Source organism: Cygnus olor, chromosome 23 (genome assembly GCF_009769625.2).
Source record: "Cygnus olor isolate bCygOlo1 chromosome 23, bCygOlo1.pri.v2, whole genome shotgun sequence".
Lineage (NCBI taxonomy): Eukaryota > Metazoa > Chordata > Aves > Anseriformes > Anatidae > Cygnus > Cygnus olor.
This window is the reverse complement of record NC_049191.1, coordinates 1,346,742-1,373,113: the sequence shown is the minus strand read 5'-3', so window position 1 is coordinate 1,373,113 and position 26,372 is coordinate 1,346,742. Positions and strand designations below refer to the sequence as shown.

Sequence of the window (26,372 nt, the reverse complement as noted above, 5' to 3'; positions counted from 1 at the left end):
GGGGCAGCGCAAGGTGCCCCATGTTCCCTCTTAGATTGCAGGGTAATTGCCTCCGAAGTTACTCATTTGTTCATAGATTAATTACCGTGTAATTTACCGCTCAGCTCCTGCAACACGACGCTCCTTTGCACAGCAGCGCACGGGGGCAGGTTCAGCTCCGGGCAGCAGGATCGGTGCCGGGCACCCAGGTCCCCAGGGGGTGGCCGTCACCCCGTCCCCATCCCGGCGCTGGGACACGAAGCAGCAGGCGGCGGCCGCGGCCCCACGGCACCACAGAGAGTGAACTTTTATTTCCAACAACGACAGCACCTGCCCCGTGGAGGGGGGGACGGTGGGGACGGCTGGGAGGGGGCGGCCACGGGGCGAGGGCGCCCGGCCACGGGGCCACCCGGCGTGGGGTGCCCGGGGCCACCGCGCGCGTGCACACGGTGCACTGCGTGAAGAAACGTCCCGGTAGAAAAGAACGGAGATGCCAGGGCCTCGGCGGCCGGGCGGGTGCCGAGCGGGTGCGCAAGTGATCGGTGGGGGTGCGTGGGGGTGCGCGTGTCCCCTCCGCACCCATGTCCCGGGGGGGAGCAGTGGGGAGGAGGAACCGCAACGGCGACGGGTGGGGGGCGGCGGGTGCGTACGGTTCCCCCCGCAGGGACCCCCCCCCAGGTGTGGAGGAGGATGGAGCAAAGGCGGCGTCCGGGCTGCTCCTGCTGCGGGGTGCCCCGGGCGAAGGCGGCGGTGGCGGGCAGGGCGCTGGGGCTCCCCCCTCACACCTCCGTCTGGAAGTCGCCGTCGGCCGCATCCAGGCCGGTGCAGGGACCCTCCCAGTCGGCGCAGCGCAGCTCGAGCCGGTCGCGGTGGGCGCTGGGCAGGGAGCCCAGCGTCATTGCCTTGAACGTGCTCCACGGCTTGGGTGGCGCGGCCGGCGGCTGCTGCGCATCGGGGCTGGCCGCATCCTGCGGGGCAAGGCAGGGGCTGCAGATCACACAGCCACGGGGCACAGCCCCACGCCTCCATCCAGCCCCATCCAGGCTCCGGCACTTACCGTGGCCGTGCCCTTCTCCCCGCCGCCCGAAGAGACGCTCCACCGCTTTTCTCGCTGCGGACAAGACGCGGCGCTCAGCCCCAGCAGCCTCCCTGCTGCCGGGCTCAGCCCCAGCTCCCCCATCCTGCCCCGAGCACCCTGGTCCATGCAGGGGGAGGCCGGGCAGGATGCAACCCCCAGGACCTCACCTTGGAGGTACCGGCAGCGGGGGCCCGGTACCGGTCCAGCGTGTGGAACTTCTGGTTGAGCTCGTGGTAGAGCTCGGAGTGGCGCTTCCGCGTGTGCATCACCTTCTGCAGGGCAAGAGCAGGGCCCGCCGATGTTGGTTTGTGCCCGTACACACCCTGTCCCCATCCCTGTCCCCATCCCTGACCCCGTCCCCATCCCAGGGCCACTTGGGGACACACAAAGTCCCTGCTGCCAGCCAAGCGGCACCGCTGCCAAGCTCCGTCTCCTCCCATAAAGCCAGCTAAAATACTCCCACTCAGCGCTGGCGTTTTAATCAAGAGCCGATGCTCTTTATGGCCTGGTGTAAAACTCCTCAGAGCTTGGCTTCTGCTCCCCCAGCCTCGCTCAGGCCGAGGCAGGGCTGCGGCAGAGCCAGGGCCAGCCCGCGGGCACCCACCCGTGTTGGGTGCCACCCCGCATGCTTGGCTCACCTCGAAATCCAGGTCGGAGTACCGCAACCTCTTCCTCTGGCAGGGGGTGCACGGGGCCGGAGCAGCGGGGAGGAGGCAGACAAGACAAGGGAAAAGTCTTTGCAGGGCCGGGGGGGAGCGCAGCAGCCCCAGGCAGAGCCCGGCTGCTCCGCCGAGCCAGCCCCGAGCAGATTATAGGATGCCAGGCAGCAAGCACAGAAACAGGGCAAATCTGCAACCCTGCGCACGCGCACACACTCGTGCATGCTCACCCATCCCTCTCCCAGGCGTTCCCCACCCCATGCACGCCCCTAGCACACGAGCAGGCTCCCACCCCAGCCCCGTGCTCCCCAGGGCCCCCGCTCACCTCCAAGGACCCCACTTTCATGGCAGAGCCGGGGACGGTGCGGGGCATGGTGCGGCTGCGCTCCGACAGCTCCGAGGCCAGGATCTGCCGCACCGTGGGGTGCTGCTTGAACTGGAGCCCGTAGGGGTGCTTCACCGTCCCGTAGGGCTGGCTCAGGTTCACGTTGACGTGCTCCACCGAGATGAAGCTGGGGTAGGCGTCCCCCTCGCCCGCCGGGCGCCCCTTCCCGCCGGGCGCCCCCTCCTCGAGCTGCCCGTCCTCTCGCTGGAAGGGCTTGAGGCTGGCGCTGCGGCGCGGCAGCACCATGTAGTCGCTCTCCCGCGGCGGCTCCGGGGCCCGCAGCCAGCCGTAGTCCACGGGCCGCAGGCTGCTCTCGGTGCACAGGTACACGGGGCCCTGCGCCTCCAGCCCCACCGGCTGCGCCGGCGGCTCGCCCAGCTCCGCCACCACGTTGGGGGTCATCTTGGGCACCTGCACCAGGATGCTGGGCGCGGGGATGTTGCCCGGCAGGCTGGAGAAGCCCAGGCCGCCCTCCGAGCTGGTGTTGAGCTTGGGGTCTTCGTCTCCGTCCAGGGAGATGCGGGACAAGGTGCCGGTGATGGTGGCAGGGTTGCAGGTGTTCACCTCCTTGAACAGCACTGTGGGCAGGCAGCGCGTCGGAGCCGGCACCGCGCAGCCCTCGGGGCACCGAGCCCCCGTGCGCCGGCACTGCACCCACCCCACAAACTGCCTGCCCCTCCAGGAGTGGCACCACGATGTCCCCGTCCCCAGCACGTGTCCCCGTCCCCAGCACGTGTCCCTGTCCCCAGCACGCGTCCCCGGCAGAGACCTCACCTGTCTGGCACGCCAGGTCAACGTCCTTTTCAAAATCTGTCTATAAAAACACAGAAAGAGGGGGAAAAGGGAGAGAGCGAGAGAGAGAGAGAGAGAGAGGAGAGGAAAAGAGAGAGAGAGAGAGAGAGGCGGGGAAGTGAATGCATCTTGGCCAGCACCGGGACCAGCAGGGCATGCAGGGGGCCCTGCCCCGCTCCGCGCCAGCGCTACCGCACTCACCAGGATCTGCACCTGCCCGTTCTTGCAGGAGTCGGGGGAGTTTTCGTTCTCCTCGCCCCTGCACCCCCCCACCTGACACTTCACCACGTCCTGGACCTGGGGGGATGCAGCCGGTCACGGCCCCGCGGCCGGGGTGCCCCCCCCGCGGCCGGTGTACCCCCCCCCCGTGCCCCCCGCCCCACCTCTCGGCGCAGGAAGCCGTGCACGGTGATGATGACGAAGCCCTGGACGGAGTTGAAGACGGCGAAGAGGACCTGGAAGAGGATGGAGCGCCGGTCGGTCATGGCGAGCACGGCCGACATCCAGGTCAGCGCCAGCAGAGGCAGAACCACGCAGGAGCTCCACAGCGATGCCCTGGGGCAGGGAGAGAGGGGCGGGGGTGAGCCCACCACGGGGGCATCCCCGGCAGAGCCCTGAGCTCCCCCCCCCACTCCCCGGGGAGCCCACACTCGCACGGTGCAACGCCCGTTGCCCAAAACCCCCCTGGCGCCGAGCGCCCCCCCCTCCTGCTCCGCATCCCCGCACCGGCGCTGGCGGCACTGCCCGCGTTGGGGTGAGGGGGACGGGGCTCTGCGTGCCCCCATCCTGCAGAGCTGGACCCACAATGGTGCTGGGGGGCCGCGGGGTGACCCTCAGCCTCCCCCAGGCGGCAGAAGAAATTGGGGGGGGGGGTTCAGCCCTGCTTTTGGGGGCCCAAACCCCTGGCAGCATGGCCAGCAGGCTGACGGGGGTGGCAGTGTCACAGCCCATCCCACACGGCCCAGCCAGTACCCGGGGGGGTTCACGTGCCACGGAAGGGGTCCCGGGGATGCTCCCATCACCGCCCCCCCTCGGTGATGCCCTCCCCGCTCCCCCCACCCCGGGCAGGAGGGGCCGAGCCCCCACGCCCCGGCGGCGGCGATGAGGTGACCCTGCGGGAAGCCATGCAGGCGTGATGGCTGCGGGGGGGGGGGGGGGGGGAAACGCGTGCCCCCCGCGCCCAGGGGCCGCCCCGAGCACTCAGCCTTCTCCCTGCCCGCGGGACCCTCGGCCCCAATCCCCAGGAGGAAAGGGGTGCCCAGAGCCCACCCTAACCCCCCCCCCCCCCCCAAGACCCCCCCTTCCCCAAAATTCCGGTGCCAGGCTGTGCTCGGGGCGGGGGCGCAGCGGGCACTAACATGGCGTTGCTGGCGGTGGCGGAGGTCATGGCGGCGCTGGACACCACGCCGCACTTGGTGCATTTCAGCAGCAGGCTGCCGCAGGGGGGGGCTTCGAGCTACGAGCCCACCACCACCACCCCCCCCCGGCACCCCCGCGGCCAGGACCGGGCCACGCGGGGAGGCAGGCGGGGGACAGCAAGGCCGGGGGAGGGCAGGATGGGACGGACGGATGGATGGACGGACGGATGGACGGACGGACGGACAGGGGCAGAAAGCAAATGGAGGGAGAAAAAAGAAAGAGAGAGAGAGAGAGCCGGGTTAGTCGGGGCGGCGGCACAGCGGTTAATGGCGAGCAGGGGTGGCCAAGCGGCAGCCGGGACGGGCGGTTGGGCTCAGCCCCCTCCCCTGGGGGTGCGGGGGGGTCCGCAGCGAGCGGCTCCCCCTGGCCCTGGGGGATGCACGGGGTGGCTGCCCCCTCCCCATCCGCTGTCCCCCCCCCCCCCCCCCGGCAGCCCCCAGCATGCGGCTGCGCCGGGCTCGGTCCCACCGCCCACCGGTGCGGTGAAGTCTGCCCCGTGCTCAGCCCCGCTCCCAAGGGACCCCCACGGCCCCCCCGGGCCCCCCGGCAGGGCAGGGGGCTCTGCGGTGGCCCCGGCACAGCCCCGCCGGGCGCAGGGCACTTACCCAGCTCGCTGCTTTTTGGACTTATCTGAAATGCCCGTCGCGGGACATGAGCTTGTTGAACACGATGATGCCGACCAGCATGTTCACCTGGGGGGGGGAAGAGAGCTGGGGTTAGGGCCGTCATGGCCCCCCCCGAGCCAAGGGGGAGTTTTGGGGGGTGGGTTTGGGGTCCGAGGGGGGGGCAGCCTACCAGCACAATGACGGCAGCGGGTCCCACGAAGGCGTAGAGCAGACCGCCCTCCAGCGAGAGCCAGCAGCTGCGGGGACCGGGGGTGTCAGGGGTCGCGGGGGGGGGGGACACCCCCTGCTCCATCCCCGTCCCCGTCCCCTGACCCCACATTGCTGCCACGCTCCTGCACCCCCCAGCCCCACGTACTAGCTCGCCGTCCCGTAGCCTTTGGTCCGCGTGAAGCCGACGGAGACGGCGACCACGAGGGCTGGCAAACCTGGAGGAGGGAGGGGAGACGGGGCCGAGCTGCAGGGGGGCAGCGGTGCTGTGGCCCCCCCGGGACAGCCCCCACGGACGGGGACACGGATCGGGGCCCTTCTGGCAGCTCCCCACGGCTTGGCCGGTCACAGGTGCTACACACAGAGGCTGCTCTCCCCCGTGCCTCATCTTCCCTCGGAGGGATTCAACAACCCCTGCGGGTACCGGGAAGGGTGCGCGGTGCCTCCCCCCTGCCCCCCAAAGCCCCCCCCCAGGCCCTTACCCCATCCCAAGCAGAGGAAGCGCTTCCTGACCAGGCGTGTCCGGATCCGGCCGATCACTGCCAGGTAGGACTGCCAGGCCTCCGTCAGCACCCAGCAGAAGGAGGAGAGGAAGAAGAAGTGGAGGAAGGCGGCCGTCATGGTGCACACGCCCTGTGCCGGGGACGCGGCGCCTTAGGGGATGCGGCACGGCCACGCGCCAGCACTGCGGCGGTTAAACTCCCACGCCTGGGCGAGGGTTGTGTCAAAGCCGCCGCCACGCAAAGAGTTTAATCCCGAGATTGAGTTAATCCAAATCCAATCTGCCCCTGGGAGAAGCCGGCCCCCCCCCCCTCCCCCCCCCCGGGGGGCTCGGACCCCAGCCCGTGGCACGGCGCTGTGCCCACCTTGCTGAGCATCTGGGACTGCCCCACGAGGATGAGGATGTTGGAGGCCAGGATGGAGACGCAGAAGTTGAGCAGGATGATGGAGCGCTCTGACTTGATGAACCTGCGGGGGGGGACAGTGGCGTGGGGCCAGGGCACCGGCCCGTCCCCTCCTTGTCCCGTGTCCCCCCCTCGTCCCGTGTCCCCCCCGTGCTGCCCCGGGGACAGCAGCGCACCGCCGGGGCACCTCTCCCACCCCGCGTCCCTTCCCTGCACACTGCTTTTACCCACGCTGAGCTCAGCTTTTGCTCACGCCGTGTCCCCCTTCACACACCCCCCCCCCCCCCCAAGGGTCCTCACTGTCCCCAGAGCCACCGGGGCGGTCACCTCCAGAAGGCAGCGTAGATCACCAGCAGGGTCAGCAGGGCCATGCAGGAGACGGCGCAGCCGATCATCAGCGGCACCGAGGGGGTGCCCGAGGGGTCCATGGCCTGGCAGGGAAGGGGAGGGGGGGGGGGGAAGGCTGAGCCCAGCCCCGCTGTGGCTGCTCCCTGCCCCCTGCCGTGCCCCCTCTGTCCCGCCCGGTTGGGGACCCCCCCCGTGTGCCAACGGAGGGGGGCGAGCGGTGGTGGCGGTGCGGCGGAGGCGCATTCCCGGGGACCCGTGCCCAGCTCCATGCCGACGGGGGATGTGGGTGGAATAACAATGGGGTGGGGGGGGCCAGGGCCGTGTGCCAGGAGGGCTCTGACCCCTTCTCGATGCAGAGCCCTGCGGCACCCTGCCCGCCCCAGCGCACCCTCAGGGTGCTGGGGGCACAGGGGTCCCCCTCCTCGGGGAGCCCCCCCGGTCTGAAATCCCCCCCGTGCCACCCGTGCCCCTGTAGCCCCTGCCCCGGGACCCCCACCTCGGCCAGGCCCCACAGCCCAGGGAGTGTCCCCGCCCCCGGTGTCCCCCCCCCCCCCCCCGTGCGCCATCCCCGTCCCCTACCAGGTCTCTGGGCAGCTGGGCGAGGACGGCGAAGGTGGCGAGCTGGCGGCACTGGCATTTGGTGTGCGCCGGGAGGGTCTCCAGGGTTTGGCAGCTCTCCGTGTCCCAGTTTCCCAAGCCAGCATCCCTGATTAATGGGACGAGAGCGAGGGAGCGAGCAATTTGAAGTGATCAGACCCACACGCAGCCCCTCGGCGCTCCTCGCTTAACCCTTCGCTGGTCCTGGCCGGGGTGGCTGCCCTGAGCCCGCAGCAGGGCCCGAGGCACTGATACCCGCCCGGGGAGCTGTGCGGCACCGAGCCTTGGTCTTTAATCATCCCATCCAGACCGGGTGGGGGGGCGAACTGAAACCGCAGGAGGGAGGGGGCCAGGCCTGGGAGGAGGCTGGTGGGGATGGAGAGGGGCTGGGGCATTGCCACGGGGGGCAGAGGCAGTCCCAGGGGTCTCCTGCACCCCGCACAGGGACCCTCTGCAAAGCCAAACCTTCGGGGTAAACGCTCCTGGGCAGCCCCTGGGCCACCCCTGCAAGGGACAATGCCAGGAGGGGGAGCCCCGTGGGGACGCTGGCCATGCGCACGGCACGGGGAACGCAGCCACAGGGGATGGGGACCTCGGTCTGCGGGACAGCTGGGGACGTGTGTCCCCGGGCAGGCTGAGACCCACCACGCTCGGCACAGCCCCGCGCCTCCCCATCACCGCAGGAGCCACGCTGCGGTGCCCCAGGCTCCCCGGGGGGCTGCACCGGCACCGGTGACCCCAAAGGCGCAGAGCACCCCCAGGTGCTGCCCCCCCACCCTACAGCACAGCCCCCACCCCCTGCCGTGCCCTACTTTCCCTCTCTCCTGCCACAGCGCCGTGCTAACAAATTGCATCTGGCAGGCGGGAGGCATCCGGCTCCGGCAGCACGCGGGAGCGAATCGATACCCACGCGAGGAACACCATCCTGCCGCTGGAGCCCTGCTGCACGTCCCTCCCCTGGGGACTCGGTGCCGCCGGGGCACGGGGACAGCCCGGCCCCATCTCCCAGCATCGCCCCCCCCTCAGTGGGGCTGCCCACGCTGCCCCCCGCGCCCCACTCACGTCCTCGAGTAGTCCCAGGTGACGCACTGCGGGTGGGACGTGCCCTGCGGACAGACGGGGGGGTGAGCAGTGCGCCCACTGCCCGCTGCCAGCCCCCAGGGGGTGTTTGGCCCCCCCGGGGACCTGCCCAGCTCCCCAGTGCCCTCAGAGCGATGGGACAGGAGCGGTGACGAGGGGACACGCACGTTGATGACGTGGGAGAGCTCCACCAGGACCAGGGGCTCGGCAGGCTTGGTCGGCGGGCGCACGGTCACCGTCAGCACCTTGGAGGTGACGGCCAGGGGGGCCCTGCGGGGAGGGGGCAGCGGCTGTCACAAGGACGGGGGCACACTGTGGGGGCAGCGGGGCAGCCCCACTCACCTGGGCGGGGGCAGGATCAGCCCCAGCGTGCGGTACAGCACGGCCCCGATGACGAAGTGGGACGACTCGTCCAGCTCTGCGGAGAGAGGGGAAGGAGAGCGGCGCCGGGGCCCGGGGAAGGCGCGGAGCCAGCGCCCGGCACACGCGCGGGCACGCACGGCACACGTGCACCCGGCGAGCAGACGCAGACACGGGCGAGCCCACGCGGCTGCTCCAGACACGGGGGCGAGAACACGCGCCCCCTCCGACACGGGTGCTGGCACGGAGACCTGCAGAGCCGTGGGCTGGCAGGATGCCACCCGCGTGCTCGCACACGCACGCACACTTCCAGATGTGCCAGCCACAAACCTGCCCCCACGCAGCCCCAGACACACCAGCTCACGCACGTGCACACCCGTCCGCACGCAGTCTCCTGGAGGTGCACGCTCACACGTGTGCACAGCACCAGACGTGCACGCCCACACGCCCACACAGCCCCAGGTGCGTGCGCCACGCGATGCCAGCTCACACGCGCCCAGCGCACCGTACCGGTGGAGGCGAGGCTGAGCACCTCCCTGGGGATGAAGAGCTTGTCCTCGGAGCTGCGCGCCCAGTCCTTCATGCCCCGGCGCCCCTTCATGGGGAAGTTGATGTCGCTGGAGACGGCGGAGACGGGCTCGCGCTGGATGCTGATCACTGCCGGGGCACAGCGGGCGTCAGCAGCCGGCTCCCCGCGCCCGCCGCGTCCCCTGCGCGCCCCGCCGCTCACCCAGGTTGTCGGTGACGATGAGGGAGCTCTGGAAAGCCTTCAGCGCGTCCCCCACCAGGTGGATGAAGTCCTCCACCACCTTCATCAGGTGCACGGAGCCGGGAGAGACCTGCGGGAGGGCGAGCAGCTCGGGGGTGTCCGCAGGGGTGGGGAGGGGGGTCACCGTGGCCAGCCTGGCCACCCGCCCGAGCCCCGCGCCGCTCACCTGCTGCGCGTCCTCCCACTTGTCCCGGTTCTCCGCGTCCACCATGTAGCTCACCACCTGGAAGAAGCGCTGCGGGGACGGGGGTCAGCGGGGCTGGGGGAGCGACCGCTGCCACCTGCCCGGGGTGCCCCCCACGTCCGCGGCTCGGTACCTGCACGTCCTCGGAGGACGGGGTGTAGGTAGCCCTCTTGAAGGTGTCGGTGACGTTGCGCAGGATCTCCACGGAGAAGAGCAGGTCCCCGCTGTAGTAGGTCTTGCGGGCCATGAGCTCCAGCAGGCTCCGCACCACCTGCGACATGCCCTCGCCCGCCAGCACCCGCTGCCCCTTGGCCAGGTGCTCCCGCAGCTTGTACGGCGCGGGGGGGACGGGACACGGGTGTCACCCCACTGCCAGCACCTCCCGAGGTGCTCTGTGCCCCCGGCCCCTCGCCATGCCCAGAGCCAGGGGCACTTCAGAGCTAATTGCACCAATTTGGGCAGCAGTGGGACATGGGGGCTTGGGGGGGGTCCTTCCCATCCCGAGAGCCACTTCCTGAGGACACAGCGGGTCTGGGGTCCCCTTCCAGCTGCAGGATGCTGTCCTCCCTCCCAGCCCTGCCCGGGGACCCATCTGTTTCCCCATGTGGCATCCGACTGGTGCCAGCAGCCAGGGCAATGAATTAACCCCCCCCCCCCGCAGCACAGGGAGTGGTGAGGGGTCCCTGCCCCGGTTGGGGACAGCAGGGGAGGGCAGCAGGGGCTGGGGACCCCTGGGGACAGGGGCCGTGCCAGAGCGTGCACCTACTGAGAGATGTAAGTATCGGTACTCGTGGGAGATGCAGCGGGCAAAGCTGGGCACACCCCAGTACGCGACCCCGTGGGGGCTCAGCAGGCACCGGCGGCTGGCGGACCCTGCGCGGGACACAAGGGGCAGGGGGCTCGAGGCCAGCACAGGAGCCGTGTCCCCATCAGCCGCCTCTGCCCGTCCCCTGCAGCCCCCGGGGGACTGGGGACCGCCCTCCCCGTGCCCCTCACCTGTGGCGTTGGGGGGACACTTGTTGTAGATGACGTCCCCGGCGGCGGTCTTCTTCCAGGTCATCAGCATGACGTACTCGTCCTTGCACATCTCGTGGTAGGCTGCGGGGCGAGAGGGGGGTCAGGCGCGGCACGGGCACCGGGGGCGGGCGCCGGGGGCTGCCCCGTACCTGGGCACTTCTTCTCGTTGCAGGTCTTCACCTCCTCGCCCGTGCCCTCGCAGGGGTAGCCCTGCACGCCGGTGCCCTCGCACATGCGGAAGCGGCGCTGCCAGCCCGTGTCGCAGGTCTTGGAGCAGAGGCTCCAGTGGTTCCAGGGGCCCCACTTGCTGTCGGCTGCGGGGCAGGGACACGGTGGGGGCCCCCGGCCGCGGGACGCCCGGCTCGGCGTGGTGGGTGACACCCAGGGCTGCGGGGGGTGTGTGGGGGGGGGACAGGGACAGAGGACGGGGCAGGGCTGGTGGGCCCCTGCTGTGGCTGCCCGCCGTGCCGCGGATGGAAAGCTCCACGGGGATTAAGTCCCTGGATCGATAATTTAAATCTCCTTCCGAGACAAACACCCCCGTGCAGCACGCCTGGCTGCTCCCGTGCGGCTGCCCAAGGGCGCCCTGGCACGTCGCAGACCCGATCCCACCCTGCGGCACAGGGCAGCCCCCACCTCCCTCTGTGCCAGCAACGGATGCAGGGGAGTCGAAGGGCAGGAAGAGGACGGGCTCTGCCCTTTGGCTGACTCCCCCTGCCCTGTGTCCCCATCCCCGAGCCCCAGGAGGCAGCGGGGCGGTGGGACGGGCACCGAGCTGCCCTGGGTACGTGCACAAGAGCTTGCACGCCCCCAGTGCACCAGGACCTGCAGCCCCCGGGCACCGACAGCCCCCGCAGTACCCAGCACACAGCCGGGGGCCAGCAGGGATGCCCAGCACAGACACCTCCTGCTGGGATGCGTCTGGAGGCAGCGACCGGCGCGAGGGGGGAGGCTGCTGGTCCCCAGCATCACCCCTGGCGTCCTGCTCCCCACGCACCCACATCCGCAACGAGGGGTGTGCGAGCTGCCGGCACCATCACGTCACCGACGGTGACACCACATGGTGACAGCGCAGGGTGCCAGCAGCCTGGCATCACTGATGGTGACACCAAACAGTGACACCTCAGGGTGCCAGCAGCCTCACGTCACTGATAGTGACACCAAACGGTGACACCGCAGGGTGCCAGCAGCCCGGCATCACCGATGGTGGCACCAAACGGTGACACCGCAGGGTGCCAGCAGCCCGGCATCACCGATGGTGACGCCGCATCAGCTTGAAGGCAGATTCGCAGCCCGGCCACGTGCCGATGCTCCACGCCACGACGCACAGTGCCAGCAGCGTGCCGTGCCCCCCGCCTCGCCCCCCCCCCCAGCGCGCGGGGCCTTACTGGGACACGTGGGGTTGGAGCACTCGCGGGCGTCGGCGTGGGCCCCCCCGGCACTCTGCCCAGCCGTGGGCCGAGACGCTGCACTTGCGCGTGCGCTGCTGCGTGCCGTTGGCGCAGGTGACGGAGCAGCGGCTCCAGGCGCCCCACTCCAGCCACTGCCCTTCCACTGCGGGGACAACGAGACAGCGGCGTCAGCGCCCCCAGGCCAGCAGCACCGGCTCCCCGCCGCCCGTGCCCCGCTCCCCGTGCAACGGGTCCAGCCTACCGACGTGCCGGCTCCGCGTGCCGAAGCCCGGAGCAGGCAGCGCCCAGCCCTGACCCAGCCGAGGGGGTCCCGTCACCGGGACTGGGCCCCCCAGCCCCGCAGAGGCTGACCCTACAGCACCGCGGCGCCCAGCCCTGCTGCAGGTGCGCCCCGTGGGACCCGCTGGGAGCCCCCGGCACTGCTCCACGCCAACCCCCTGAGCCCCAGCGCTGCTGCGGGGGCCGGGGCAGGCAGGGAAGGAGCTGCTGGAGCTTCCGTGGCTCCGGCAGCCTCCCTGCGGGCAGGCAGGGTGCATGGCAAGAGCCCCGTGCCGCGGGGACACGGCCCTGCCACAGCTGCTGCAGAGGGAGGGGGCGTGGGTGCAGCCTGAGCCCAGGGGCTCCTCCTGCTCCTTGCGCCCCCAGCCCACCTCCAGCCTTGCCAGGCCACACGCAGGATGTCCCCGCAGCCCACCGGCCCCAAAACAGCCTCCCCGGCTGTGACCATGCCAGGAGAACAAAGAGACGGTGACGGCGCTGCCACCCGCGCGCACACAGACCCCACAGCCCCCTCCCGCCACCTCCCGGTGCCCCACAACGTCCCCGCGCCACCCCAGGTGCCAGCACGCCCCGGGGCTGGCCCCTCCTGCCCGTGGTGGGGGCTCCAGGCCCCCCCCTGCACAGCCAACGGAGCTGCTCCTCCATAGGGCCAGGAGGGTGCAGCCCGTGCCATCGCCCCCCTGTGCCCCTGGGCTGTGCCAGGTCCCTGTGGCGGTGCCACAGCGGCCGTACCGCCTGTCCCGTGCACCACTGCAGCCCCTGCACCGGGAGCAAAGCCCTGGCTCCCGGCTCGTGGCTTTCCCCGGCCGTCCCAGGGCTGGGGACGCGGCCGGGCGGGCAGGGGGGGAGCAGGGGGAGAGGGGGGAGCGGTACTGACCCGGGCAGGTCGCGATATTGCAGGGCTTGGCCTGCAGCTCGGGGCCCTCGCAGGCTTTCCCTCCGTGCCGCGGGGCCACGCACCGCCGCGTCCTGGTCCTGGCCCCTCGCCCGCAGGTCACTGAGCACAGGCTCCACGGGGACCACTCCTCCCACACGCCGTGAACTGCAACACAGCACAGCGCCGTCACGGCACGGCCCCACGGGGGCTGCAGCCTCCCTGCGCCTCCCTCCTGGTACCGAGGGGTCCTGGGCAGCACAGACCCCTCGTGCCCGCGGCCGCTGCTCTGCGGCGGAGCTGGGCATGGTCCCCACTCCCCTCCTCGCCCTGTGGCACCGGCACCTTCCCCACCTTCACGCCCCAAAGGCCCCGAGCAGGTGCCGGTGGTGCTGTCGCTCCCCGCCCGCCCTGGCACAGCCTCTTTCGCCCTGGCACTGAAGCAGCGGGCACAGCCCCTGCACGCGTGGCACTCGCACGAGCTCGGCTCGCTCGGGAAGCACTCAGGGACCTCGGGGCTCCCGAGCGTCCTAAAGGATGCTCTGCGAGCCGAGATGGCCCCAGCAGCCCCAGTGCCCCCACGCCAAGGGGAGCATCCACGTGTTATGGGGTGCAAAGCCCCCAACGCCTCCTGGACCCACCGGTCCCCCGCAGTCCCACACAGGACACACGGACCCCACTGTGGACAGACAGACAGGCGGGCATGGCACTGCAGGTGCCACCGCAGGCATCCATCCTGCTTGCTCCTGCTCAGGACCGTGCTGGAGCAGCTCGGCCACCTCCTGCCCCACACGAGTCCCCTGGTGCCAGCCCCACAGCACAGGCTCCAGCCCCTGCCTCTCCCCCAGCTCCAGATTTCCCCAGGAAAGCCCCGAGGTCGCCAGCATCCGCTGGGGATGGGGACGAAGAGGAGCAGGGCAAGGCAGGCAGGGCACTGGGGCACACACTGCAGGCGCCTTCCCCCACGGATCCCCGAGAGCTGCCGCAGCAGGGGAAGGCTGGTGGGCTGCTCCTGCCGCCACCACTGCACAGCCACACGAAGCCACCCCCCCCGCGCACCCCCATTTTCCACACCATCGAGAGACTCCCGCAAGGACGTGTCCCCAGCCACCCACCCGCCCAGCCCGTGGTGCCCAGCCGGTGCTGGGCACCCCCGTCCCGGCACTGAAAGCCCCCCCCCCCGTGCCTCCCCGTACCTGGGCAGGTGGCCGTGTTGTTGCAGGTCCGCGTCTCGCGCAGCAGCCCGCTGCACAGCGTCCCGTAGGGAGAGGAGACGCAGGAGCGCGTCCGCACCTGGGAGCCCTGCCCGCACGTCAGGGAGCAGACGCTCCACTGGGACCACTCCTCTGCCGCGGGGTCCCCTGCGGGGAGACGTCGGGTGAGGGCTGGGGGCTGCCCAGGGAGCCCGCGGGGTCCCCACCGGCACCGGGAGCAGCGAGGACGAGCTGCCGAGAGCGCCCTGGCACCGAGGACGCAGGCAGGGCGAAGGAGCCCCCACCACGGTGCTGCCGCCTTCCAGACCCGGAGCAGGGGCCCCAGGCACAGCATCTGGCCCGGCACAAGGCCCTGGGCGCAGGATGTGACCCAGCACAGGGTCCTGTGCGACCCCCGGGTGCCCGAGGGAGCCCGGCACAGGCAGCACCGCTCGCCCTCGCCGCGCAGCCGCGGCGCTGACATTTCCAAGCACCTGGCTCTTATTAAGCTTGATGATCTATCTGAAGCCGTTGGACAGGCCGGAGGAAAAGGCCATCAGTTTAAATTAAAAAGGAAGATACAGAGGAGGGCTCTGAAGGGGATGGTTTGTCCCGCAGACGGGCTCTGATCCCGCGAGGTGCCCGTGCCCAGGGTGAGGCGGGGGGCTGCTCGCCCCATGGGGGTCCTGCTTCCCCCTGGCCAGTGGGAATGGAAACGGGCAGGCTGGAAATGGGGCTGGGAACCAGCACAGCCCGCTGAGCTGGGCTGGGGGACAGGGCTGCCCCCAGGGCTGGCGTTGGGGTGGCCGAGGTGGCCCCCCGGCTCTGTCCAGCACCCCCCTGGGGCAGGATGGGGCCGGCAGCGCAGGACCCGCGAGCAGCCGAGCGCAGCGGGGAGGAGATCGGCATGCCAGACACACGGCCCGGCGCTGGGGCCATCCATCTCCCCGCTCGCCTCCGAGCCCTCGACCCATAAATCACGGGGTGCTGGGGAGGGGTAGTGGCACGCTCAAATTACCCAGATGAATTTGCCAAATAAATACATTTGAACGAAACAATTAATGGATTTTTTTTTTCCTGCTTTACAACCCTCGGAGGAAGGTGCAAAGGAAAAAAAATGTATAAATGGAGCAAATTAAGTCAGTCCGTGGGCAGGAAGCAAAGGAAGTCACTCCGTCTCCGCCACCCTGCCCACAGCCGAGCCCAGCACCACCTGCTCCTGTCCCAGTACCTGTCTGGGCCATGTAGACACCCGGCTCGTCCGCCGACCGGGGCCACTGGGTTTTCACCTTCTGGTTCTCCTCAACCGCATTGCCTGGAAGAGAGAAGGGCTCCGGTGAGAGCGGGCAGGGGCAGGCACGGGACCGGGCCACTGCGAGCCAAAGGACGTTGCAGGGTGGGACAGGGATGCCCAGCCCCACGCTGAGCACCACGTGGCTTCCTGAAGGCTAGAGGTGGCCGAGCACACTCGTGACCCCCCCCCGCCCCGAAACACATCACAGCTCTGCCAACCCCTGCTTTTTGGCTGTTTGGGCTGAAAGAAACCCGTGCACTTCAGGGTACCTGCGTCCCCAGTGCACCCCGGGGTGCCCGCGCCCCCAGGGCACGCGGCTAGCGGAGCGCAGCGGCGCTCTCCCGTCCCCACTTAACAGATTGCTGCAGTGAGGTGGCACAAATTTATGGCTCAGCTCACCAAAAATAACAAGAGATCCATCAAGAGCACTTGGCGTGAAATTAACTGGCATGTGGAGGGCTCAGCGGAGAGGCACGCACTGCGGGCACGGGGGCAACCTTCCCCGGCTTCCTCTTGCCCGGCCCCCCCGGGACCACCCCCGTGTCCCTCGTCCCCGTGCCCAGGACACCGACACGCTCCCAGGCACTCACCCTGGGCATGAGGTAGTGACATTGGGGTGCAGGCGCTTCCGTGGGAGCCAGCGGGCAGCAGGGGCACCCAGGCAGCACCCGTGTCCCCCCTGGGAAGCACCCGTGTCCCCCCTGGGCATTGCAGAGGGTGGGCAGGCAGCACACGAAGCCCGAAGCACCACGGGCACTCGGCTGCTGGCCGGGATGATGTGAGCACCTCGCTGAGCACAGCCGGCAGGGCAAGGTGATGTCCCCGAGGGATGGAGGGGAGGTGACATGGGGACGCCTGGAACGGGCAGGGAGCACCCAGCCGTGCCCCGGGCAGGCTGCGGCTCCCTTTGTAACACACACAGGTGATAAACGAGCCCCAGGCAGGAGCACGGACTGCACTGACACTTATTGGTGCCGTAAAACAGACCCAAATTTACCGACTTTTGCCTTCAACTCGGAGTGACCCTGCCGGGCCCGGCCCCCTGCCCAGGCTCCTCCATGGACGGAGCGGCTGCGTCCCTCGGCTCCTCTCGGGGCACCCTGCAGGGGTCTGGGGGGGCCGGGGGCTGCCCCCGGTTTCTGTCCGGCCACAGTGCTGAGCTCGCCACGGGGCCACCCGTCCCCATGAACAGTGTGGCAGAATTACGCCCGTCACCGCGGGAGCCTGGGGGCAGCCATAAATCCGGAGGATATACGAGGGCGCTCTCCCCAGCCGTGTTCGACAGGCACCAAATCCAATTTCCCTGGGAGGGCCCTAAATCCCCGGCTGTCACCGCACCGCGCCTGCGCCAGCGCCCTGCCCGCAGCCATCCCCAGGCCCCGCTGCCCAGCACCCACGCAGGGCCTTGCCCCAGAGCCCTCCACCGTGCCCCACAGCACAGCTTTGAGGGAGGGGGTGTCCTCCTGGGGACCCCCGTTTGTCCCCCATGGCTGCTGTATCCCCGCAAGCTGGGAGCCCGCAGCCCCGTCCCGGCATCACCGCCCTGGTGGCTGCTTTCTGAGGGGACGTGGCTTTGGTGCAAGGGGCAACGTGGTCCCAAGCCAGCCCCAGAGCTGTAGGGCTGAGACCTGCAAGGAGCCCCAAAAACACAGGGAGCTGGACACAGACAGCACTGGGGCAATGCGCCCCAAATCACCCCACAGCGCCCCGACCCTACACCCGCCCATCCGGGGGATTCTGCCTGCACAGACCGGGTGCCCACCGGGTGCCAGGCTGCACGTGGCCGTGTGTCCCCCCCCCCCCCCGCCCCTCCAGGCACAGAGGGGACAGCACCGGGGTTGGGGACCCCACGGCGTCACCCGGGCCGGGAGCGGGGAGGCCGGGGAGCGGCTGGGCGGGCGCCAGCCCCCGCGCGGCTGCGGCGCTCGGCGGAGGAGAGCCGGTGAGATCAGCGCTGGGCGCCCGCCAAGGCTCGGCTCACAGGCGCCATTCAGCCCCCAGCCCTGCCTGCCGCCCTGAAAGGAGCCCTTTCTCCCCCCGGGGGGCGAGGGGGAGGCCAGGTGGGAGCCCCGGGCCCCCCCCTCGCTGCCATGAAGGGCGCTCTGTGCTCCAGCCCCGGGGGGCTCGGGGACGCAGCGCCGGGGTGCGCACGGTGTGGGGGGTGCCGAGAGCGGCCGAGGCCACGAATTGCCCCCGCGGCTCCGTCTGCAATAACTCGTTACCTCTGGGCGTCTCGGGGTTTTAATTGAATGTCGGACGTAATTTGGGAAGGAGCAGGAGCTTGGCTGCCGCCCTCGCAGCCCGCTGCCGTGCTGGTCTGTGGAGAGCTGGCGGGTGGCTCAGCACCCGAGTGTGCCGGGAAGGGCCCCAGCACCCCTCTTTGAGCCACGCTCACTGCTGCTAACCCCCCCCAGGAGATGCAGCCCCCCCGGATTCTCCAGCCTGGGCACCCGTTGCCAATGCAGGGCACAGCAGGAGCCAGCCCCTGCAGCATCCCCGGGCACCACGGGCAGAAGGGGAGCGAGGCTGAGCCCAAGAATGGCACCTGGGCCTGGCCCCAGGCTCTTAATCCTCCACGCAGAGTTGCATTTAAAGGGGAAAAACAAAAAGGAAGAAAAAAATCAGATCAAGAAGCTCCCCTCGGGATGAGGCGATTTATAAACACGCAGCTGAAACGGACCGGGGATTTATTCGGGGGATCTGCCCGTAATGACATTTAGCTCCTGAAGCAAATGCTAAAACCCAATGAAATTATACAGACACGCAGCCCAGCACCGCCACCACCACCTAATCTGCTGGGAACAACATCGCCCCGGATAAAGACCGTGAACAGCTGAGCGGGGGATTGCAGCCCCGGGCACTGCCTGGGGCTGGCGCTGGGGGGGAACATCTGGCCAGATGTGTGCCCCCCGGGGCCCGCATGGACATCCCAGGGTGCCTGGACTCAGGGCACAGGGAGTGCCGGGGCGAGGCGGCTCGCTGCCCGGTGCCCACGGGCGAGCGTGGCTGCTTTATTTGCACTTGAGGCTCCTGCAATTTGGTAATGAGCAAATGGCTTCACTCCGCCTGGTTAACAGCCCGGCCGTGCCGTGCCGCCGTGCCGCCACATCCTGCCTGGAATAACAAGCGCCCGGGCTGCAGCAGTCAAGGGTAATTTGCCATGGGAAAGGGTCATTTTACCTGCAAATTGTTTTCCTCGTCTCCACCAATGCAGAGTGACAGGGCTCCCGCTCCCGGCTCGCGGTCAGGCGAGCAGCAGGCCCGGCCGGGGAGGTGGCGAGCAGAGCCCCGGGGCTGTGCTAAAACAGCCGTGGCACAGAGCGGGGAGCAGCGATGGGTAGAGCGAGCTGCGGCTCTGCGCAGCTCTGCTGAGCCTGCCTACTGCTCAGGGGAGCTGCACCCCGAGCTGGGAGCAGGCACGGGCAGGATTTGCCCTTTGCATGGCTTCGCTGCTCCGTGCACAGCGCCCGATGGGCACCCCCGCGCCCCAGGGAGCGTACACGGGCAGGATTCATCCCGTGCACGGCTTCCTGGCTCCGTGAAAAGCGCACGGCTTGCACCCCTGTCCCAAGGGGCGTGCGGGAGCAGGATGGAGCAGGTGCGGTGCCAGGAGTTGGACTCGATGATCCTTATGGGTCCCTTCCAACTTGGGACATTCTGCGATCCTGTGATGGCTCCTCCGCGCGCACAGCACCCAACCTGCCCCCTCCTGCGCAGGGGGGAGCCTGCACGGAGCAGGGAGCCCCCCCAGCCCCAGGGCTCCCCCCCCCCCGCACCCCACTCACCGTGCGGCACCTCGGGCAGGTCGAACCCGTTGGCATTCGCAGAATGCAGCTCGGGGGGGCAGCAGCGCTCGGTGGGGGCGGCGGCGGGGGGCGGCGGGGCGGGCGTGCGGGCGGCGTGCCCCGAGCCGTTGTGGCGCGGGGCCGGGGGGCTCTCCGCCTGGCAGCTGCAGCCGGCGTGGGTGAGGCCGCAGCGGCGGGTGCCGGGCGCCTGCAGGCACTCCTCGAGCCAGCGGCACAGCACGCTGCAGGTGAACTGGCTGGAGTTGTTGTTGTTGATGAGCAGCACCTCCACGAAGCGAAACTCCAGGGCCTGGGGGGCCAGCAGGCGCGGCGCCGCCTCGGGCTCGGCCGCCAGGCAGAGCTGCACGAAGTTCTTGTCGAAGTGCAGGAAGGTGAAGGGCCCCGCGCCCTCGCACAGCTCCAGCTCGGCTTCGTCCTCCTCCTCCTCCTCCTCTTCCTCCTCCTCCTGCGGGCGCCGCGGGGAGGGCGGGGGGCTGGCGGCCTCGCCGCGCGGGTCGCAGGTGTAGTTGGCCAGGTAGTGGTCGAGCGGCAGCACCATGGGCGAGAAGTGGGTGCAGACCTGCTCCTCGCGGTTGAAGCGGAGGTACAGCGAGTACTTGGTGGGGTCGGGGTTCTCCAGGGTCCAGGAGCAGCCGGAGGAGATGGTGGGGAAGAGGTCCTTGAGCGAGAAGGAGCCGTACAGGACGCCGGAGGCCAGGGCTGAGCAGGCGCTGGGAGCCGGGTCGAAGCCCCGCGTGAGCCACAGGACAGACGAAATCACACCCAGTAAGAGGGGACCAGCAGCGGTCATCCTATGGCATTTGCCCTGGGGGAGAGACAGATGGGCAGACGGACAGACAGATGCTTATCGGGAGCCACGGCACCGTGGGCTCCCCGCTGCAGAGCTGGTACGGGGGGGGCAGCACCCTGCACCGAGCCCCGGACATCATGGGAGCAGCACCCAGGGTGCCCCCAGCCCCCAGGGACAGCCATCGGTGCCCCCTACCCCGTCCCCTGGCTGTGCCGAGGTGATCCCCACGCTATCAGCACACATCACAGGCTGGGGGCTTTGTCCCACAGCCCCCGAAGACCCCGCTCCCACTCACTCGAGGGCAGCAGCCGTGCGGCAAGCGGGCACTCGGTGCCGGGGCCACCGAGCCACCGCTCGCCCTGCGCATCCCGGGCGAGGAGCCACCGGGCAGTGCCTGCCTGGAGCAGGCTATGAAAAGCCTTGGGGCTATTCCTGGCCCCCCAGGGCTGCTCGGGGAGGGGGTGGGTGCTTGGAGGAGCCCGGGGTGATGAGCTGGGGCACCCCACAGCGGGGCATCCCCCCTACCTCCTGCGAGAGCCCGGCACGGGGCGAGCGATCGTTAAAGCACGTATTTCTTGGGAACCACGCCGGGTATGCAGCAGCATCACTGCGGATAGCTTTTTAATAACTCATTAATAAAATAATGCATGCGGTGGCCTTATTAAGTGGGACCAGAGCGTGGCTTTACAGAGGCCAAGGCCACCAAGCGTGTGTCGGCACCGCTCCGCGGGCCAGGGGGCGGCCAGCAAGGTTCGGGAGGTGGCCCCTCGCCCCCGAGCTAACCCAGGCTCCTCTCCATCCCAAAGCAACGTCTCCCGCTCCCAAATCCCCTCCAGCCGAGGCCCCGGTACCCTGGCAGCCCTGCAAAATGGGAAGGGAGCCTGAGCCTCGGCGGAGCCTGCGCCAATGCTGCGATGGGCACATTAGGGAGCTAAAAATAACCCGGCTCCCATGCAACAGGCAGGCGCTGCTCCTGCCACCCCGATGGTGCGGGGGCTCCGTGCGGGCACCCGGCCCCGCCAGCAGCCCGCGGGCACGGGGAGGAGGGCACAGGGGCAGGGATGGGCTGGTGCCACAGGGAGCAGCCAGGCGGGTGGCCGGATCCAGCCGTAACCCCAGATGTAAGCAGGGGAGATCGGGGGGGGGAAGGGGAACCTCGCTCCCCTGCAGCCACTTCCAGCCCGCTTCAACGGGGGAACCCCAGAGCAGGGAGCCAAGGGGCGGCCGGAGCTGCACCAGGTCCCTGCTGGGGCTCCACAAGCATTGAGGACCCGGGGTCCCCCGGAGGATCCCCACCCTGTGCTGCTCTGGGGGGGGAAGAAGCCTAGGGAGGAGGAGGAGGAGGAGGAGGAGGAGGAGGAGGAGGAGGAGGGGCAGGAGGAAGAAGGGGAGGGGGAGGAGGAGGTCAGGCAGGGACACGCTGCCGCTCTGCAGCTCGCAGGGCTCCCGCAGCCTGGCAGGGACACAAGATGGTGCTTGCTACCCTCGCCCGGCAGCAGCGAGCGGGGATGCTCGGCCCCGCTGCCCACCCGGCTCCTGCCAGCACCCAACCGGCCCGCGGCCGGGGCACGGCGCCTGCTGCCATCGTGGTGACAGCGGCACAGCCGGGCTGCCGCGGTCCCCGGGCTCCTCACATTTTAATCACGCTGCCCCGCAAGAGCCGGGTGGGCACTCTGGACCACCAGGAGCCTCCCCCACCCCAAAACCCCAGCGGGGTCAGGATGCGCCCGAGCACCGCTGCTGCAGCTGCTGCCGAAGGCCAGGTCTCATTAAGAGCCGATCAAATCTGTTTCAGCTCGTTCAGCACCAGCCCCGCTCCCTGCAGCGTTTGCTGTGGCTGCTGCAGTGAAAATATTTCACTGAGCTGCAAGCTGGGCCCGAGAAGATATCGAGCAGCGGGGGCACCGAGCGACCCGGCGGGGGGCCGGCAGGGGGTCAGCGCTGCCAAGAGGCTTGGGGGGGGGCCAGGGCTGCCGCCAACGCTCCCCCTACCTGGCACCGCGGCGAGGACCTCGCACCCTGCAGCGTCGCCGTCCGCATGCTCCGGTGACCCCGGCCCCGCTGCCCATCGCCCAGATGGCTCCAAAACGGCCCCGTCCCTCGTGGAGGAGAGCGCCCGGCACGCACCTCGCCATGCCAGCAGCCGCGGGCTTCGGGGGCCCCGGCTGCCCCCAGGGACGTGCCGCATCCGAGCGCCTCGCTGGGCCACAGGAGCTGCTGCTGCTGCTGCTGCCGGCGCCCGCAGCACGGCTGGCACTGCTGGCACGCTCGCCCGCCGCAGGCGCCCGCTGCAGCCTGCTCCAGCCCCTCTCATTTCCCTTTGTTCCCCGCCTGGGCTGAGGGGAGGGGTGGGTTTTTAATTAAAGCTTTTAAAGAGCCATTACAGAGCCTGCGAGCGCCGGCGAGGAAACGACAGCCCCGGCTCGCGTCCGCGCCGCGGAGGGAGGAGCAGCGGCCCCGCTCGGAGCGCGGGCACCGCTCCATCGCCGCCGGGTGCCCGCATCCAGCTGGGCTCCGGCGACCGGCAGGATCTGGCCAGGGCTCACCTCTCCCTGCACAGCAGCCACAGCACGGCAGGAGGAGGCACTGCTCCTCGCCAGACCGCCCCAGGCATGCTCACGCCGCAGGAACAGGTTGTTTCCCCGAAAATCTTCGCATTTAGGGCGATTTCGTGGGGATCTGGGGCAGCTCCAGCCTGCCCAGCCCGCAGGCACCAGCGGCCCCAGGGCTGGGGCGAGGGGGCCGGGAGGTGCGGCCCCTGTGTGCCAGGCGAGGGCAGAAACAAACAAACAGCCCCAAAAGCGATAAACGGGCGGCACTAAGCCCTGCTGGCATTAATAATCTGAGAAACGATTAATAGCAAAGTAAAGGAGATTTGGGTTTTAAGAGACACGGTTTTTAACCCGACGGTGTTCTTTTAATAGGCTAAATAAAGTATACGATCCGTGAGAGTTCTGAAGGCGAGGATGGCTCGGGACAAGGGCGCGAGCAGAAGGAAGGGCCGGGCAGTCCTGCAGCACCGGGCACCGGACCACTGCGGGAGCAGCTCTGCTCCGTGCTGCAAGGCAGCGCCGTCGGGAGAAGCAGGCTGGCAGGTGGCACAGCTCAGCACGGCTCAGCACAGCTCGGCACGGCTCAGTTCAGCATGGCTCAGCTCGGCACAGCCGGGATGCACACCCACATGGCTGCCGGGCGCGAGGCGCTCCATCGCACCAGCGCACCTCGCAGCTGCCCAGAGGTGGCCGCCGGCAAACAAAGCGCTTTAACAAGCTCCTCCTGAGCCCCCGCAGGGCGAGCCTGCCCGCCTCCCATCCCCAGGATCTTTGCTGGTGGTTAAAAGGCAGCCGGGAGCTTCAAAGCCGCCTCTGCCTTCAGCCCCTCTGCCTGCGAGGGCTCCTGGACCCCGCTCCTCCCTGCGCCCGTCCTCCCGGCACCCGGCACCGAGCCCCAGCACCAGCAGAGCCTCTCCATCCGCTAATTAACGCTCTGAGCTTCACCAGGTGAACGTGACGGATTAACTCCACCAAAATCACAGCCTTCATTCCTCGCCCCCCCAAAAACGCAGCTTCCTCCAGAGGCATGTGTGCACGCGTGTGCGCCCCGTGGGTGTGCGGCTCGTGCTGCTGCACACACGCACGTGCGCTCGGCAGGGAGCTGGCTTCGCCGCGCGCCTTCCTGCAGGAGGTGTGTGACCCCCCCCCCCCCGGCACCTCGGACCACGTTTGCCCCCCCCTGCCCGCACGTCTCCGCGCTCCCCGCTCGCTCGCCCTCTCCCGCTGGCTTCCCCGGCTCGCTGCCACCACCTTTCCTGAAGCACGCAGGCTGGCAGCGGCGCGGAGCCCTAATTAATGGTGCTGGTTTGCCAATCACTGGCTCAGCCCCGCTATCACTGGCAAGCACAGGCCCTTTTATTTATTTTACTTAACTGCTGTTGGTAAAACTCCACTCCAAAAGCAAGGCCGAGAGACGGCACAGTGAAATCTCCTCCGGGATTAGGGATTACGCTCTGCCAAGGAACAGCGTGTGCCTGCCCCCCCCCAGCAGCTGCGGGGTCCCCAGGGGTGAGAAGCCCCCAGCCAGGCACCGCAGGGGCTGTGGCTGCTCCCCCTGCTCCCCCAGAGCCTCCTGCAAGCAGCTGCAGTGCCGCCGGCCACGGCTCCCTCTGCCACCAGCTCCCTCCTGCCCTGGCACCGTCTAAAGGGCTGGGGGCCTCCAGGAGGTCTCCAAGGATGGGGAATAGAGGCGGGGGTCCAAGTGCCAGGGCTGGCAGCAGGGAGGCGGCAGCCTGGCCGTGCACTCATGCCAGGGAGGGATTTTTGTAGCCTCGCTTCTCAGCCGGATCCAGACCTGCTGGGAGCCCCCGAAGTGCCTCTCTCCAGGGACGGGAATGGGCTTGGATCCGTCCCACTCCTGGAGGGCATCAAGAAGGGACAGACGGGCCGAGAGCGGGGGGAGCGCGATGGCCCTCGTGAGCACCAAGGAGGTACGGAGCTCTGACGTTTGGCAGCCGAGCCAGGTGGCTTGGAGCCAGCCCCATCCCCATTAGAGGATGGCGGCGTGGTAGGAAATGAGTTTGCAGGGCCTCGGTCCAAATTCCCTTGGAGAAGCATCGAGGCGTCAAAGCAGGCCAGCCCGGAGGGGTCCGTGCGTCCGGCCGAGCCCGTCCGTTGCTCTTCCTCCTTCTGGGCAGGGAAAGGGGGAGCCCGTCCTGCAGCGCAGACAGCTCAGCGGGGACAGGGCTGGCCTGCCCCAGATCTGTCACCCGGCAGCGATGGGGACAGCCCGGGCGAAGGAAAACCCGTCCCTTCCCACGGCTCCAGCAGCAGAGCCGGCCCCGATGGGCCGTGGTGCCCCTGTGCAGGGGGCTGGTGCCCGGACGGCACCTCCACAAGCCGCGGACCCGCCGCAGAGCCCCGAGCACACCACAGCTCCCCGGGAAGCCCCAGCCGAGCGCGGCTCGAGTCCTCGGAGGCGTCGAGCGGCACCGGAGGCAGCGGGAGGAGCAGGCAGCGCGTCCCGGAGCTCCTCAGCCCCCTTTGGAGAGCAAGCCACGCGCGGTGCCGGGTCCGTTTCCATTTTCTCTCCGGCACAGAGCGGATTTGTAGCATCCCATCTTCTGGCAGACTCCTTGGATCAGAACCCCAGGTGTGGTGGCAAGGCGCGCAGCGCAGCCGGGGAGACCTCGCAGAGGAACCGCTGCCAGGCTCCGGTGCAGGGGGGCCCGATGCTGCCCCACAGCTAACTCCAGCATCCCCCGCCAGCCACGCAGCTCGTACCGAACCCCACTGGGAAGCGGGGCGCCGAGCATCCCCAACGAGGGCGGCCAGAGGGCAGCCAAGCCAGAGCGACAGTGACAGTGACGACAGCCGCGGCCGCCCCGCTCCTCCCCACTGCCTCCGTGCTGGGGCCAAGAGAGCCCACGCTCCGGCTCCCCCCGGACCCTGCCCGGCTCCGACCCCCGCAGCCTTCACAGGGCAGACACCAGCCCAAGACGACCGCCCTGCATCCAAGACGACCAGTCCAAGACGACCCCCGGTGCTTCCCCAGAGCACGGCCCGGAGCCAGCCCCATGCCACCGGCTCCACGCGCCCCATCCGTCAGCAGCACCCGGCCGAAACCCCAACGAGACGCTCGGCACGGCACGGCCCGGCCACCCCAGGGCCACCTCCTCGGGGTCGGTCCCCACGTCACCGGCAGCCCCGGCTGCCAGGCGCCATCCGGCACAGGCAGCAGTGACATGACCTAGAAAAGCAAAGGGCTGCTCACACACCGTGCTGCCGCGAGCCCCCGGCGCCGACCATGCAGGCACAGTGCACAAGCACCCTCTGCCCCGGCCGGGCTGGGGCTGCAGGGAACCTCCCGCTGCTTCAACAAGTGACCCGCACGGACACACGCACGCACACGCGTGGCATGGCTCCATCTGTGCCCCCCCCATGCTCACGGGTCCCCCGGGAAGGGAAGCGGCTCCCCCCGCTCCCCCTGTTTTCCCCCGGATCCGGCTGCCACCTGCGCGCTGCACGTGCCCGCGCCGGCACACGCTGGGTGCCCACGTGTGCCCTCGCCGCACGCCCACGGGCCCCGGGTGCCGCTCGCCCCGTGGCACGGGGCTGGGGGCTCCCCACAGCCCTCAACTGAACAAAGCCCTGCGCGGAGGTGGGGGGGGGGGGGGGAGGGGGCTGCACGCCCGCCTGCCCCCGGCACGGTGCCAGCACGCCTGCCCGCGCCTGCCGACCCACCGGGACCCGCGCCAGGGGTGAGGGCGTGGGGCTGGCCCCAGCGTGGGTGGCCCCCGGGTGCCAGGCCGGCGGCACGCGTGTGC

The 26,372-nt window shown here is 69.6% G+C and overlaps 1 protein-coding gene across 1 annotated transcript; it reads right to left on the bottom strand.

Annotated features, from left to right (window-relative positions):
• Positions 1 to 254: 254 nt before the first annotated feature.
• ADGRB2 (adhesion G protein-coupled receptor B2) lies at positions 255 to 22,408 on the bottom strand. The gene is given in 33 exon segments (XM_040535207.1): positions 255 to 947; positions 1,037 to 1,090; positions 1,225 to 1,329; positions 1,696 to 1,731; positions 2,042 to 2,679; positions 2,876 to 2,915; positions 3,095 to 3,190; positions 3,277 to 3,448; positions 4,918 to 4,952; positions 4,954 to 5,004; positions 5,108 to 5,174; positions 5,294 to 5,363; positions 5,628 to 5,778; positions 6,012 to 6,114; positions 6,378 to 6,481; positions 6,978 to 7,104; positions 8,058 to 8,101; positions 8,243 to 8,345; positions 8,418 to 8,494; positions 8,497 to 9,092; positions 9,166 to 9,274; positions 9,371 to 9,439; positions 9,522 to 9,716; positions 10,155 to 10,261; positions 10,385 to 10,486; positions 10,555 to 10,719; positions 11,794 to 11,839; positions 11,841 to 11,959; positions 12,974 to 13,138; positions 14,167 to 14,331; positions 15,395 to 15,478; positions 19,243 to 20,068; positions 22,046 to 22,408. Coding segments are annotated over 33 exon segments (5,058 nt in total). The 5' UTR covers positions 22,094 to 22,408; the 3' UTR covers positions 255 to 758.
• Between the last annotated feature and the right edge of the window lie 3,964 nt (positions 22,409 to 26,372).